Source organism: Leopardus geoffroyi, chromosome B4, assembly GCF_018350155.1.
Source record: "Leopardus geoffroyi isolate Oge1 chromosome B4, O.geoffroyi_Oge1_pat1.0, whole genome shotgun sequence".
Taxonomy (NCBI): Eukaryota; Metazoa; Chordata; class Mammalia; order Carnivora; family Felidae; genus Leopardus; species Leopardus geoffroyi.
In genome coordinates, this window is record NC_059341.1 from 130,611,906 (window position 1) to 130,628,683 (window position 16,778).

General features: G+C 42.0%; 1 protein-coding gene across 41 annotated transcripts in view; it reads right to left on the reverse strand.

The window, feature by feature from the left end:
• RBFOX2 (RNA binding fox-1 homolog 2) overlaps window positions 1-16,778 on the reverse strand; it is a 287,044-nt gene that overhangs the window by 58,404 nt on the left and 211,862 nt on the right. For 40 of the 41 annotated variants that reach the window (XR_006709578.1, XM_045466982.1, XM_045466980.1 and 37 more), the window contains one exon: window positions 6,405-6,629. Coding sequence is in view for 40 of the 41 variants with exons in the window: in XM_045466982.1 (XP_045322938.1) it covers window positions 6,405-6,629 (225 nt within the window). In the remaining variant the exon portion in view is untranslated. Of the gene's footprint in view, window positions 1-6,404; window positions 6,630-15,727; window positions 15,733-16,778 lie in introns of all 41 variants that reach the window. The other variant, XM_045466993.1, reaches the window with a different exon arrangement.

The window sequence follows — 16,778 nt, forward strand, 5'->3', positions numbered from 1 at the left end:
TCCTAAGGTCATGGGATCAAGCCCTGAGCCAGGCTCCACGCTGAGCCTGGAGCCTGGTTAAGATTTCTCTCTCTCTCTCTCTCTCTCTCTCTCTCTGCCCCTCTCCTCCACTGGTGCTCTCTCTAAAATTAAACAAAACTTTTTTTTCTTGAAAAACTGCTAGTGCTTAGGGTAAGGCCTGCAAGAGGCTAGAGACCCTGCCTGTGGCTACTCCAACCTGCACCCCCCCCTCCCCGTCACCACCCCAATCCCTCAGTTCTGCGGGAGAGAACTTCACTAGTTTTTATCAGTACAGGGCTGGGGCCGTGAAAACCAGTAGCTGTGCGCCAGAAGGGGTGAACTCGACGTGGGGCACTCGGGGCGACAGTGGGAGTGGGTGGTGGGGAGGTGGGGGCGGTAAAAACCCACAGCTCTGTCAGGTTTGGTAGGGATCTAACAGGGGACAGAGTTCTTCCAGCGTGAGCTTGTGGTCTGATCGAGGTGAGTGGGGGAGCAGCCAGGGGCGTGGAGGGGAGATCCTGGAAAACAGAACCGCACAGGAGCCGGATACGCTCTCCTCACATGTGGGGCTGACCACGCAGCTACAGGCGTGAGGAGGGGAGACAGAGACCAGGCCGAGCAGCCCTGAGAACTGGCTGGCCTCTGAAGCCACCACCCAACCCACAGACAGATGGTCCACAGAGGGTGGAGGCTGTACAAGCACGAGGCACTTAAACACCACCTCTGCCCCAATCACTGGCCGGCCACCGAGCTACGGGGACTCGCGGGCAACTCCTAGCCAGGCTAAAGAGTGAAAAGGGGAGGGAGAATTGCCAAGCGGAGCCGGCAGTGGCTGCACACCACCGAGGAGTCACATTCCACCGTTTAAGTTCAGGCAAATTACTTAAAACACACACGCGTGAGAACACCTACACCTTTCAACAGCGTAAATGACGCTTCGGAGTTGCTGAAATATATTACTAACGCGTCCAGCTCGCTGAAAAATTACAAGACCTGTAAAGACACAGGAAAGTGGGGCTCGGACTCCAGAAAACAAGCAGTAGCTAGTGGGCCTGGATGTGGGATTTAGCGGATGACTCCAAAGTGGCAGTTCCACACGTATTCAGAGAACTGAAGGAAATGTGACAGTCTCTACGGAGAAACAGAAATCACAAATGAGGATTGCAGAACTGGAAAGTACAATAACTGAAGTAAAAAATACACTGAGATGCTCAACAGTTGACGCAGTATGGTGGAGCAAAGAACGAGCAGACCGAAAGAGGCCTCCACACAAATTCTCCAATCTAATGAACAGAAAGAAAAAAGATCGGGGGAAAATGAATAGAACTTTAGATTCTATTTTGACTTAACTTAAAAACGAACAGGGGCGCCTGAGTGGCTCAGTCGGTTATAAGCGGCCAACTTCAGCTGAGGTCATGATATCACGGTCCGTGAGTTCCGAGCCCCGCGTCGGGCTCTGCACTGACAGCTTGGGAGGCCAGAGCCTGCTTTGGATTCTGTGTCTCCCTCTCTCTTTCTGCCCCTCCCCCATTCACTCTCTCTCTCTTTCAAAAATGAATAAATGTTTAAAAAATTTAAAAAAAACCTTGAAAACAAACAAAAAACCAGAACCCGAACCTGTGGGTGAACAAAAAGTTCCCAACATATTGGTGGTGAAAGTCCCAGGAAGAGAGGAAGAAGGGAAAGAACACACAGCTGAAGAAACTATACTCAAAAACTTTCCAAATGTGGTGGAAAATCTTAATCTACAGATCCAAAAATCTCAATAGATCCCAAGGATGATAAAAACAAAGAGATCCAGGGGCGCCTGGGCGGCTCAGTCGGTTGAGCATCCGACTTTGGCTCAGGTCACGATCTCGTGGCTCGTGAGTTCGAGCCCCACGCTGGGCTCTGTGCTGACAGCTCGGAGCCTGGAGCTTACTTCATATTCTGGATCTCCCTCTTTCTCTCTCTGCCCTCTCTCGCTCATGCTGTCTCTCAAAAATAAATAAACATTAAAAAAAACAAAACAAAACACAGAGAGATCCACCCTAGGCACATCAGAGCCAAACTGCTCAAAGCCAAAGATAAAATAAAGATCGTGAAAGCAGCAAGAGAAAAACAATTCAGCACTGCAAGGGGCACAACAGGATTAATAGCTGACTTCTCATCAGAATCAGCTGGCTCTTTTCAGAGGTGGGAAGGCAGTGGCACAACAGATTTTCAAGTGCTGGGGAGTGGTGGAGAAATGGTCAACCAAGAATTCTACAGCGAGCAGAACTAGCCTTCAAAACTGAAGACAAAATAGAGACATTCCCAGATAAACAAAAACAGAAAATTTGTTTCAAACAGACCTAGTCTACAAAAAATACTAGAAGACGTCCTATGGGCTTAAAGGAAACGATATCAGACTATAACTCAAATCTATATAGGACAATATGAAGATCACCAGAAATGGTAACTTTCTGAAAATACAAATTCTTTAAAGTAATAATTACAATACTGTATTTCTGCATTTCTTTTTCTTTTAGAGAGAGAGCGAGAGCATGAGCAGGGGAGAGGGGCGGAGGAAGAGAGTGACAGAGAACATCTCAAGGAGGCTCTACACTCAGCACGGAGCAATGTGGGGTTGATCCCACAACCCTGGGATCGTGACCTGAGCCGAAATCACGAGTCAAACGCACAACCAACTGAGCCACACAGGCACCCTTTGTTGCATTTCTAATATATATTTGTCTCCACCAATATTTCTTGTCTCATCTATTTTGTCTGATATTAATATAACCAACCACCTAAGCTCTCTTATGCTTACTATTAGTAGGACATCTTTTTCTTTCATTTATCTCAAACTCTTAAATTTAAGGTGAGTCTCTTGTAAAAAACATACAACTGGGCTCATATGTATAAAATATATGAGGATAACAGCACAAAATGGTGAGGAATGAAGCTATATCAGGACCGAAGCTGCTATATTTTATCAAAGACACACACACACACACACACACACACACACGCACGAGCACGTGGGCACACGTCTGCAAGTAAGCAAACAAACGGCAAGCAAGCAAGCAAGTGCATCGGTCAGTTTTAAGTTGAAGACGTAATCCTTGATCAAGAGCTAAGAAAATATAAAAATAACACAAATAATTTAAAAATCACAAAGGGGTTTAAAAGGTACAGTTAATTACTTAACAGAAATCAGGAAAGAAGGAACAGAGGAACAATAAAAGACATGAGCCATAAAACAAGTAGTTTAAATGGCACACATAAATCCACCCATATTAACAATTACTTTAAATATAAATAGACTAAATACTCTGATTAAAAAGGCAGTAATTTTCAGATTGTTTAAGTGAGATCCAGTTGTATGTTTTTTTTACAAGAGACACACCTTAGAGTTGAAGAGTTTGAGACAAAATGAAGGGAAAAGCTGTCACACAAATAGTAATGGTAAGAGAAATGAAGTGATTATATTAGTATCAGACAAAACAGACCTAAGAGATAATGGCAGAGACAAATAGGGACATTTCTTATTGATAAAAGGGCCAACTGGTTAGAAACAGTCTCTAGGACAGACTGTCTTAATAACACAAGTCTCAGTAAGTTTTAAAAAACTGAATCATACAAAGTTATGATGCTCTGTGACCACAATGGGATTAAATTACAAATCAACAAAAAAAGTTAGGAAATCCTCAAGTATTTGGAAATTAAACAACACACTTCCATGTAACCCAGGATCAAAGAAGAAATCATAAGGAAAAAAATTTAAGAATCTTTTTAAAAAATAAATGAAAACAAAAACACAATATACCACATTTTAGGGAAACTTAAGGGGAAATATATAGCTTTAAACACATATTAGAAAGGAAAAAAAAAATTAAATCAATGCTCTAAGGCTGCAACTCAACAGGCTTAGAAAAACCAAGAGCAGGGGCTCCTGGGTGGCTCAGTCGGCTAAGTGTCCGACTTCGGCTCGGGTCGTGATCTCGCGGTTTGCGAATTCAAGCCTGTGTCAGGATTGTTCAATCCTGCTTCGGGTTCTGTCTCCCTCTCTCTCTGCCCCTCCCCCACTAGCACTCTGTCTCTCTGTCTCTCTCTGTCTTTCTCTCAAAAATGAATAAACATTAAAAAAATTTTTTAAAATAATAAAAACCAAGACCAAATCAAACTCAAAGCTAGTAGAAGGAAGGAAATAATGAAGATCAGAATGGATATCAATGAAATATCAAAGAGAAAGACAATAGATTTAAAAAAATCAATGAAATCAAAAGGTGGTTTTCTGGAAAGATCTGCAAAATTAATAAACCTTAGCTAGACTGACCAAGAAAAAGAGAGGAGCCACAATTACCAAAATCAAGAATGAGAGAAGGGATATCAGTACAGATGCTATAGAAATTAAAAAGGATCATATGGATTTTTATAAATTATATTATAATTAAACCATATATTTATAAATCTATAGATTATAATTATATATATATATTATATCCAACAAAATAGACAATTTAGATGAAAAAGAAAAATTCCTAGAAAGTCACAAATTACTAAAATTGGTTTGACTCGCAATAGAAAATAAAAGTAAAAAGAGAAAAAGGACGGGTAACTAGTAAAAAACAGATTCAGTAATTAAAATACCTTGATAAAGCCTCACATTTATATTTTATTTCTTCTTTGCACAGTTGTTCTGGTAAGTCTGTGAGCTCATCATCATTTGAAAATGATTTGGAAATGTGGCCAATATAGTGGCTGGTATATTCACAATTCTAGAACAAACACTATGGAATCCTCATTTATTACCCATCATGCTTATACCTCTCAAATAAATTGTCACTACAGTCCATTACTTATGAAGTATAAAATTATGTGCTTATATATAACTGATCAACACTAAAAAGACAACATGTTTTCAAGGAAAGAATGGGTTTCTTTGCGGTCTAATAGCTAATAAAGGGAAACAGAAAGAATTTGAAGGTGAAATCCATCCTTACGCAACAAAAGCTTCCATTCTAAGGTTCTTTATTGGGAAGTAAATCATATCAAGTGGTTTAAAGGCTGAATAAAGGTCTCCTGATAATCTGAAACAGGAAGGGCAAAAAGAAATGTAAAAATTCGACATAGATATTTCTATCTAGGATATAGAACATTTTTATCTTTGGAGACAGATGACATAATCCCACAGACAATAAGACTTCCTTCCTGTATGTTGACATATATCTGATATATATCTCCTGGTTAATTTCTGACATTTCTTTTACTTTAGGAAGTTAGTGGTTAAGAGGCGAAGTCAAAGAGGCAGGCTAGGGCCAGGGATTAGTAAACGAAGTACAGAGTGTGGATTTTATTCTAAGTATGTTAGGGAACTGTTAGAGTTAAGTTGGAAAATAACACTATTTGCATTAGAAAACAAAGCACTACGCTGGCTGTGATGTGGCAAAGGGAGAAGTTAGCTGGGGAGCAGTGACACAGGGAATATGTGATGAGGTCGGGAATAGTGTGGGGGCAATGAAGATACCTTACGTGAATTAAATTCTTTTAAATCTAACGGCCATTCTGAGGTAGGTACTACTGTCTTCATTTTCCAGGTACAGATACGTACTTGTCATCACTGAGAAAGCCAAAGCAGAAAGAGATTAAATAAAATTGTACTGCTAAGTAGGGCCCGCCTCAAACCTGGCATAAGAGCTGCTATCATACACATTCTCCAGTTAAGGTACTAAGTTAAAGACAAGAGACTGAAGTAAGAGAATGCTTCGAGTTACGGTTTCCGAGACCTGCAGACGGACTGGATGGAGACGTGAAAGAAAGAAACAGGGAAGACTCATGGGTGTTGCTTGAACAGCAAGATGAATCTAGTAGCATAATCATATAGAGAGAGAAGACACAAAATAAGAGGACGGGGGTCCTAGGATCCAGGCCTGGAGTGCTGTAACATCTCAAAATCGAACAGAGAAAGAGAAGCTGCCAGCAGCAGAGGGGACTGAGAGAGGACTTCCGGGGGGTAGGAGGGCAACAGGGAGTGTCTGGAGAGCCAAGAGCCTAGTGAGCATCTCCAGGAAGCGGGAGGTGGCCCCGTGCAGAACAGAGCTGCCGAGAGACCGTGTGGTACCACATGGGGGGCGGGGGGCCGCAAGGCGAACTGAAGCGAATGGGCGAAACTGACCAGAGCAGCGCCTCCTCGCTGTGCCCTCGTCTTGCTGTGTTGTCTGTCCTGTCTCTTGACCGTAAGCTCCTGGGCAGTGGCTGCGAGCTAGGATTCTAAGTCCTCACCTTCTAGTTACGGTGCAGGGGGTAGGAGTGAAATTGCATAAATGCCGTGGAGTGTCAGGCAGACGCTACCTTAACGCAAAGGGTTTGCCGGCCCGGCGATGCAGGCGAGGATTGCAACCTGACAGGCCCTCCTCCCTCCCCGCTCAGAGCTCCCTTACCGTGAGAGATCCATTCTGTGTGCTGGGGGAGCTGCTGCTCTGCTCCCCGTGGGCTTGCGTGCTCCCGTACAGCGTCAGGTTATGCTCACTGGTCTGGCCGGCATAGTCCTGAGTGTGTGGCACTCCGTATTCTGTGGGAATTCCATTCTGGGGAGGTGGCGGAAACGGGATGGTAGTAAAAGGCTGAACCATTGCGTCAGGAGTTGTTGTCGGCTCCTGGTTACCCTGAAACGAACAGGGGAAGAGAAAATAAGGAGAAAAAGTGACTCTAAATTCTCATTACATGATTCTTTTAAAAAAAAAATTTTTTTTTTAACGTTTATTCATTTTTGAGAGACAGAGATAGAGCGTGAGTGGGGTAGGTGCAGAGAGAGAGGGAGACACAGAATCCGAAGCAGGCTCCAGGCTCTTAGCTGTCAGCACGGAGCCCGACGCGGGGCTCGAACCCACAAACCAGGAGATCGTGACCTGAGCCAAAGTCGGACGCTTAACCGACTGAGCCACCCAGGCGCCCCATCATTATGTGATTATTTCTAAGGTGAGTACAAAATTCTCTGAATATTCTCTCTGCACTCCTACAGAGACGTATGCATGCAGACACATACACCCCACTTTGGTGAATCTGTGATTCCCAAACAGGCCCGTGACCATATTAAAGTTGATTAGTTACCAAAGAGTCAAAAATTTTCCTTGAAACCAAGTTTTTAAAAATGCCAGGAAATTTCTCACACAAGAAAAGGTGTAAGAGTTGAAATCAGTTTGGGTCATTAGTATTTTCTTCAGGACACTCTCTGTCCCTTTACAGTGATTCTCAGAGGAAAACAAACCAACTTCGTTCAATTACAATTCATAGTAATAGGCAGGGTGACATTATTAGTTAAATTCTCAAAACCAGACAACGTAGGTCTCTAGGTTTTAAGAGCGCAGAGTTCAGAGGAAAGTATATTATTAAAAAAAATACTGTTTGTATTTCAAGATAGGGATTTATTTAAGTCTTGGCTACTAGGTTAATAGTTTAAAATAAAGGTTCCTTAAATTATAAACACTAGAGATAGAAAAAAAAATCCCCAGACAAAAAAATTTAAGAGTTCTTCATAATCACTGCCAGCTAAGGGTAACAGCACACCAAGAAACCTCTCCATGTGATAACCTTTCCCAGATGCTTACCTGGAATTCAGTGTGGTATCTGAAATATCAATAAAGTATGCAGGAACTACAGGGAATTGTTAGAAGGGGCTATTTTGGCGCTATGGCCCCCTCTCACTTCTAAGTTCAGATATAAAAGAGTTTGGATCTTGTAGGACAAATTTTGCGAAGGACCCATCCTCCCCACCCCCTTGACCTCCCATTCCATTCCATCAAAAGCACAGCCTTTTTTTTTTTTTTTTTTTACTGAACATACACAAGTCTGCAAAGTCTTAGGCCACTCTCCTTCTGTAAGTAGCTGGCAGAGATGGACAAATGCTTCAACATGTCAGCACTTTGATAGGCTCCCCCCTTCCCCACCGTATTTTAAACATCATATCATTAGGCAATCAAAGAAAATCTGGGTTTATGTCATTTGGTTTCCTCCTGCTTGTGAGCATCATTTCCATCAAGCAAGGGAGCAATTATTCCTCCTTCTCTCTCAGTCCCAACTATCCTTCTTTCCCCTCAGCTCAAGAGAGGATTCTCTACCCATGGAGAGCTGTAGGAAACTGAAACTTTCAGCAGCATTTTCTAAACATTATTGCAGGCTTTTGACATTAACCTGATGGCCATTAAACTCATACTATATCTCCAACAAAATGAATCCAAAGCTGCAGAAAGATCTCACGCTATTTTTAAAGAAAGGTTCAGCCATCGTTGCTACAATAAGTTCTTCTGCAAAATCCAACACAACAAATGTACAAAGATAAATGGAGAAATACATGACCATGGATTGGAAAGCTTGACAGTCTTAAGATGACCATGTACCCCAAATCCCACAAACTCGCATCAGTGCACCCCAAGCCCCCACATCAAGGAATGAAACAGAAGAGAATAGTACAGTCAGTATTAAGGCATCAAGTCAATTCAGTGGGAGAAAGGGAAGTCTTCTTCACAAATAAAAAAAGTTGAATACCCAATGGGGGGAAAACAAAACAAAACAAAACAGAACCTCAACTCATCCCATGTATACAAAAGTTAACTTGAAAGAGATAACAAACCTATATAGGAGTGTTTTAAAACTTCTAGGGAAAAAAAAAGAGGATAATCTTCACAGCTTTGCAATAAACAAAAACTTCCTGGGTCATAAAAAACAAGAATTACTGAAGAAAAAATAGATACACTGAACACCGAAAATTTAAAACTTCTTGCTCCTTTGAAAGGTACCACTAAGATAATAAAGAGACAAGACGTAGACTGGGGGGCAGCATTCGCAATACACTCACTTATCTGGCAAAGGACACCTATGCAGAATCTACAAAGAATTGTTACAAATCGTAACAAAAAGAACAAAGCATGTTTTTGAAGGTGGGTTAGTGACTTTAACAGACAACTTCCCACAAAAAGATATCCCGATGGGCAGAAAATACACGAATGTGCGGCTCAACAGCATTAGTCATCAGGGATCTGAAATTAAAACCAAACAGGAGGCACCTGGGTGGCTCAGTCGTTAAGTATCTCACTCTTGATCTTGGCTCAGGTCATGATCTTGCGGTTCACGGGATCGGTTCGTGGAATTGAGCCCTGCATCAGGTTCTGTGCTGACAATGCAGGGCCTGCTTGGGATTCTCTCTTTCCCTCTTTCTCTGTCCCTCCCCTGCTTGTGCTCTCTCCCTCTCCCTCCCAAAATAAGTAACCTTTAAAAACAAAAAAACCTGAGCTAGCATTTCGTGCCCACTGAAAACACGGAACGTTGATAAGGGTGTGGAACCATGAGAACTTTCATATGCCGCTTGCCAAAGTATAAAACAGTATATCCGCTTGGTAGAACTGCTTTGCGGTTCTACTTTTTTATAAAGTTAAAATGCTTCTTGTATTTACCCAAAGGAAATAAAAGCATGTGTGTACAAAAACACTCGCACAAGTATGTTCATGGAAGCTTTATTCATAATAGCCCCAAACTGAAAAATGACGGTCTTGAAATCAACAGGAAAATGGATAAACAAACTGTGGTTGATTCACAAAATGGAATATTACACAACACAAAAAGAATGAACTACCGACAGCAGGGATGGACCTGAAGGGCCCTGCTGAATGAGACACAAATCTATCATAACAGAAGCGAGAAACTAGTTTTCTCTTTTCTTGGTGGGGGGTGGGGGGGTGGGGAGAGTGTTGATGGACATCTAGTACTATGGAACATTCTAAGATGATGGAAAGGTTTTATTTCTTATGAAGGATGGTGGTCCCAAATTGTTAAAATTCATTAAGCAGAACGCTTGCTAAGAATGTTATCACATTTGTTAATTATAACAAAGGAAAAACAAGACATAAAAAACCACCAGCAAACATTACATATTACACACACACACACATATAATTTTTAATGTGTACTTATTTCGTGAGTGAGACAGCATGAGTGAGGGAGAGGCAGAGAGAGGGAGAGAAAGAACCTTAAGCAGGCTCCATGCTGAGCGTGGAACCCAGTGCAGGGCTCAACAGTGAGAACGGGACCTGAGCTGAAATCAAGAGTCAGATGCTTAACCGACTGAGCCACTCAGGCGCCCCAGCAAACATCACATTAAACTGTGAAATACCAGTCATTATTAGAAATCACAGATAACTGCGCTGTCACTATTATTCCTTCTATATATAAAAGCAAGTACAAAATGGAGATCAAGATAATACAGAGACAAGTTATCCTTTCAAATGTAACTATATACTTAGAAACACCAAAAGAACTAACTACAAACCAGCAGACCTAATAATAAAATTTTGTCACATTTATGCATAACTATTTTAAAACCAGCAGTGGCCAGTTATTCAAAAGAGCAACAAAGTGTGTAGTATAGAACACACGATGTAGGATGCGAAACAAGGCCTGAATAAATAGAAAGATACATTTTGTTTCTGGAGGAATGCCTAATATAAAAATGTTAATCCTTGCCGAAATAAAATGTATACCTAATGCCACTTTTAATCAGAAGCAAATGGTGTCTAGGGAAGAAAATAGGCCTAAATACTTTTCTATTTGGTACGTGAAACACTCCTAGGAAAGTTTAGAAAAGGAAAAACCATGAAGTGAGGCATGTTCTATCAGTATGTTAGGACTTGCCATAAAGCCACTGTGGCTCAACACTATGGGGGCGCCTGGGGGGGAGGGGGGGCTAAGTTGGTTAAGCGTCTGACTCTTGATATCAGCTCAGTTCATGATCTCATGTTTGTGAGACTGAGCCCTGCATGGGGCTCTGGGCTGACAGCGCAGGGCCTGCTGGGGATTCCTTCTCTCCCTCCCCCGCTTCCCCCAATAAGCAAACAAAACTTAAAAAAGAAACAACAGTAAGAATATACACAGTGATTAACAGAACATGATAATCCTAAAACAGATTCAAGTTTATACAGGAAATTAACAGAAGAGAAAAGTAGCACTTCACTCTGGTTGGGGAAAACGGTTTATTTACCACATGGTATTTGTAAAAGTTGGCTATCCAAATGAGCACTTCACGGTGCCTAGTCCATACCAGAAAAATTCGAGAAGGAATAAAATCTAAGAGAACAATGAAAACTACGAAATACAAGAAAACTTGAGAGCATAACTGGGGTCTGGGGGATTCTTAAATAAGGCAGGAAACCTAAAAACCAGGAAGGGAAAAAAAAAAAAAAAAAGACATGTGGCCATGTAAGTTAGGAAGGAAAGGAGAAGGGAAGGGGGGAGAAATGGGCTTTAAAGTCAAAAGGAAAATCAACCAGGGAGAAAACTGCCACAGACGAGACAGACAAGGGGTTGTCATCACTAACGTAAGAGTAGGCTACACAAATTCAGAAACACACCTGACAACAGAAAATGAGGCAAAGAATATACCTGAACAATTCACAGAAGATGAAATGTTCAATCGCAAATGACTGGTACCATCAAAACGTTCGATTTCACTAACAAATGGAAACACATAGTAACAGCAAAACAAGTCCAATTTTGATTAGTCATCTAATCAATAAAAACAACTGAACAGTTTTATTGAGGTGTAAGTGACATACACAACAAACCGCATCTATTTATTTGTACTGTGAGCCTTGACAATTACAACCCAAGTGCACCCATGAAATCATCATCATCTTCAAAACAGGAAGCATCTACTCCAAATCTCCTCAGGCTCCTAATAATAAACAGGTGTTACATTTGTAATGAAGCCTACAAAAGTCTTCTTTTTTAACTTTTTTTTTTAATGTTTATTTATTTTTGACAGAGTGACAGAATGTGAGGGGGCGAGGGGGAGAGAGAGAGGGAGACACAGAATCCGAAGCGGGCTCCAGGCTCCGAGCTGTCAGCACAGAGCCCAACGCAGGGCTCAAACTCACAGACCACGAGATCATGACCTGAGCCGAAGCTGGACACTCAACCGACTGAGCCACCCAGGTGCCCCATTTTTTTTTAATATAAAAGAGAATGACATGAAAAATGGAATCAGTAAGAGGAAGCCGAAATGCTAAAGCACTGAATTACTGTGCTATCCTCAAGAAAATGGTAGTGACATTATCTAGAGACAAAAATTTATCATGGTCTTTCACTTCAAAGTTATAAGGCATCAAAATTCAGCTGTCTCCAGTGTCCAACAACCATTTCTAAGTGGTATTCAGGAGTGCTTTACGTAAAAATCTTCCCTTTGTCTAGTTTTTAGAAATTATGCTAGGAAAACCTTAAATTTTTACCTATAATTTTTCAGGAAAAAGGTGTATCTTTGTCACCCATCACCATAGAAGTTCTTTTCATTATTTCTATCTAGGCTGGGGTATTATACACGACTTCTCCTCAGCTCTCCTGGGTGTCCGAAGAGAGAAATAAAATAACCCTCTCCCTTCGTCAAGTTCCACAGGGCCGTATCCATATCTACCTACCCACCTGCCTGCCCGTTGCATGAGGCACACTGCTTCCAATTTTTTCTAAATTTTTAAATTTATTTCTGAGAGAGACAGTGAGCGAGCATGTGCAAGCAGGGGAGGGGCAGAGAGAAGGGGAGACACAGAATCCGAAGCAGGCTCCAGGCTCTGAGCTGTCAGCACAGGGCCCGACATGGGGCTCGAACGCCTGAACTGCGAGATCATGATGGGAGCCAAAGTCAGACGCTTAATCGACTGAGCCGCCCAGACGCCCACGAAGCATGCTGCTTCAGAAGCCCTCATAGGATGTACTGGCCTAAAGTCAGATATGAAAGAAACAAATTCACATTCAGGTAGACTGGTGAACGTAAGAGAGTAAAGACCACCAAAGGTGTCTGTAGATCTACACTCCAACTCCAGGCATAAATACAATCTTACCGTATGCAAGAAGGGTCTACTCAATAATCGGTAAGGCTAAAACACAGTCTCCCGGTTATGATTAACATGGCAAAGAGGACTCGCCTTCCTCGCTCAGAGGTAGCTCCTTGTAGACTCACCTGCTCTGGCCTCCAGTCTCCACCCCCCCCAGCCCTGCTGAGAGTGAGGTACCCACACACCAGTTCACAGTATTGACTCTCCCATGGGGGCAGGCCTTACAAAGCTGGCCCAGTCAACTGAATAGCCACATCGATTAGCAGCGGGGGCTAGGGGAAGAAAGGTAAAAACATTTTATAGGATCTACGTGCACCCTTGGCGCTATGTGTTTCAAAGAAAGACGAGGCAGGCGGAGACTGAGCGGTTTCCTGAAAAAGGGGGAAATGTAAGTCTTTGCTAAAAGGTCGAAAAGAAACTCTCAGTAGATTATTTTGCTCCTTATAGGAAGGTCTTTTATTTTTGTGGAAAGAAAAACACATTAGGTTTATATGCTAAGGGAATGAAATTGGAATAGGAGTGATTCTGCGTTTTATTTCATACACTCTACAATGTCTGAAAGTCTCCCCAAGTATTTATTACTACTACTACTACTACTATAAATGTTAAATGGTTTCAGATTTCTATTAAATTTCCAGGCTATATTCCAAGGTTATAAGTTCAAAAGCGAAGTACTTTGGCCTCTGGGCAAACTATGAGATAATAGTTCACATGATCATTTCTAGGCAAGAATTTACCTCTATGTTTAATATGAAAATGTTTTGTTTTTAAAATCATAGGTTAATCATAGGCTTAGGTGTATGTCAGCTGAGAAAATGAATTATTAACTCTTACGCTCTACGAAACTAGACATGATTTCTCTTCTCCCTCATGTGGCAGTCTACAAATTTTCCCTTTCACAAGACTGACAGACAACAAAGAGTACTATATGCAAGTCAGGTTTCTATCTCACTTAACAAGAATCTAATAAAGATTTAATTTTAAAGCCCCTTTCTTCCCTAGAATATAAATTCTGACTTTTGTGAAAGATGAGAAGAAAAAACAAACTGTACTCCCTTTCAGTCCTTCGCACTGTCTCCCAGGGTAATGAAAGTTCCGAGAGCAGGTCTGCCGGCCCACCAAGTGGAGCACGCAACTTCAGGATTCGCTGTTCTGTGTGCCGCGGGTATTCCAGCCTGCTGATTTCACACCTCCCTCACGTCCATGCTCCAATGTCAGCTTTCCTGACCGCTCTATTGAAACTCTCGACCCTGATTACTGTCTTCTCATCTATAATAATACTGCATTTATTTCGTCTCCTCTGTTGGAACGTAAGTGAGAGGTTTTGCCTGTTCGGCCCACCGATGCATCCCCAGCACCGAGAACGACGTCTGGCATGGAGCCTCACAGCACTACTCTTACTTAAGGGGTTTGCATGAGCAGAATAATAAAACCGAACATCCAAGATGAAGAGTGGGCCTCAGTTTGTAGGAAGCTAACCGTGAGGACAGAAAGAACAGGTTACATCGAATCCTAATATCCACATGAATTTAGTACAGGAATGGACAGGAAATTATAAACAAAGCAATTCTTTGGTTAACTGGCCTTCCCATCAGCAACATAATTTACAACAATACTAAAAATGAGATCTTCCAAATTTTCAAACAAAGCTATCTGCATTTCTAACGCTCTGGTTTAAAAAGTAAGAAGACACAAATGAGTGACAAAGCTGCTTTTCTAAAGTTATTTTTATTTTCTAAAAGCTGTTTATTTATTTAGAAAGTGGGAGTGGGGGAGGGGCAAAGGGAGACAGAGAGAGAATCCCAAGCCTGCTGCTTGGATTCTGCCCGTCCCGTGTGTGTGCACTCACTCCCTCTCTAACTAACTAACTAACTAACTAACTAACTAACTAAATAAATAAATAAATAAAATACTTTAAAGCTATTTTTTTTTTTAATTTTTTTTCAACGTTTATTTATTTTTGGGACAGAGAGAGACAGAGCATGAACGGGGGAGGAGCAGAGAGAGAGGGAGACACAGAATGGGAAACAGGCTCCAGGCTCTGAGCCATCAGCCCAGAGCCCGACGCGGGGCTCGAACTCACGGACCACGAGATCGTGACCTGGCTGAAGTCGGACGCTTAACCGACTGCGCCACCCAGGCGCCCCTAAAGCTATTTTTAAATCAGAGGAGGAGGAGACGAGGAGGAAGAAGGAGAAGACGGAAAAGAACAACCCTGAAGAGACCTACATGAAACAGATAAATTTGGGATATAACATTATTTCATATTCAAAAATCATTCAACAAACCAATTCGATACCCTGCGATCTCACTGTTGTTCTACTACCTACACAAAAGTTTAAGGAGAGATATAGTAAGAGGACAGAAAACAGTATTTTATTTCACACAGAATTCAGGCCAGTGTGACTCAACACTTTTTAGGATGGCATCTCTGATTAAAGCTCAAGGTGATGCCCAGAAAGGAAGGTAAGGGATATAGTGACTGATGACAGTGTTTTCAATGTATTATTCCCCAATACAAATTTGTTAATTCCATTACTTAAACACTACTTAAAATATTATCAAATCCACCTGAGACCCAATAAAAGCCACATTTTACCAAGAGCAATGCTGAAGTGTATGGTTAGAACACAATTTGAATCTCGGCTTTGCCACTTACTATAGCTGTAAACACTTAAATATGTTGTTACCTAACTTCCCTGCACTTCAGCTTCTTCATTTATATATATTTTTTAATGTTTATTTATTTTTGAAAGAGAGAGAGAGACAGAGTGTGAGCGGGGGAAGGGCAGAGAGGGAGACACAGAATCCAAAGCAGGCTGCAGGGTCCGAGCTATCAGCACAGAGCCCGATGTGGGGCTCGAACCCATGAACTGCGAGATCATCACCTGAGCTGAAGGTGGATGCTTAACTGACTGAGCCACCCAGGCGGCCCCCAGTTTCTTCACTGATAAAATAGCGATGTTAGTGCCACACCTTGTTGTAAAGAATTGGTAAGATAAAATGTGAAGCTGGGGTGCCTGGGTGGCTCAGTCAGTTGAGCCTCTGGCTTCGGCTCAGGTCACGATCTTGCGGTCTGTGAGATCGAGCCCTGCGTCGGGCTCTGTGCTGACAGCTGGGAGCCTAGAGCCTGTTTTGGATTCTGTGTCTCCCTCTCTCTCTGCCCTCCCCCGCTCGTGCTCTCTCTCTCAAAAATAAACACTAAAAAAAATTTGTTTTAAAAGGGAGATCTTTCCATTATTCTCCTTCTACAGACCAAGAAACCAACGTTTAAAAGCGTTGAGTGTTTTACCAAAAAACCACTTAGCTAATACCTGGCATAAGCAGACTCAGATCCAAACCAATTCTAGGGCTGGTGCTGCTAGTTACTGAGCCCATGTGGTATCTCCAGTGGGGTCCTCTTTCTCGCAGGCATGTCATACACAGCTCCCATCCGTTAATCCTGTGTTGCAATGAGTCTGGACTTCTACATTCCCCAAATACGGTGCTTTCCCAAATCTCAGCCAGACTGCTATAGCAGGGATCAGTGCTGGTCCCCATGCAGTATCCCCTACCAAGAGGATTCATGCCTAATGAAAATGTAGCCAGACATCACGGATCACCTCAAATAATCCCTTCTCCACGAAGCTATCCCTAGAAAGGAAGTACGACATACAGCGCGGGTCAGCAGACTTTTTCTATAAAAAGCCAGATAGTATTTTAGGCCTTGCAGGCTGTCTGATTTCTGATGCAACTAACTACAGGACTCCACTGTTACAATGCAAAAGCAGCTGTAGACAGTATGTAAATGAGCAAGTACGGCTGCGTTCCAGAAAAACTTTACTGATGGGCACCGAAACATACATTTCATCTAATTCTCACATCTCAAAATATTCTTCTTCTTTTGACTTCTTTTTTTCTACCCATTTAAAAATGTAAAAATCATTCTTAGTTCACGAG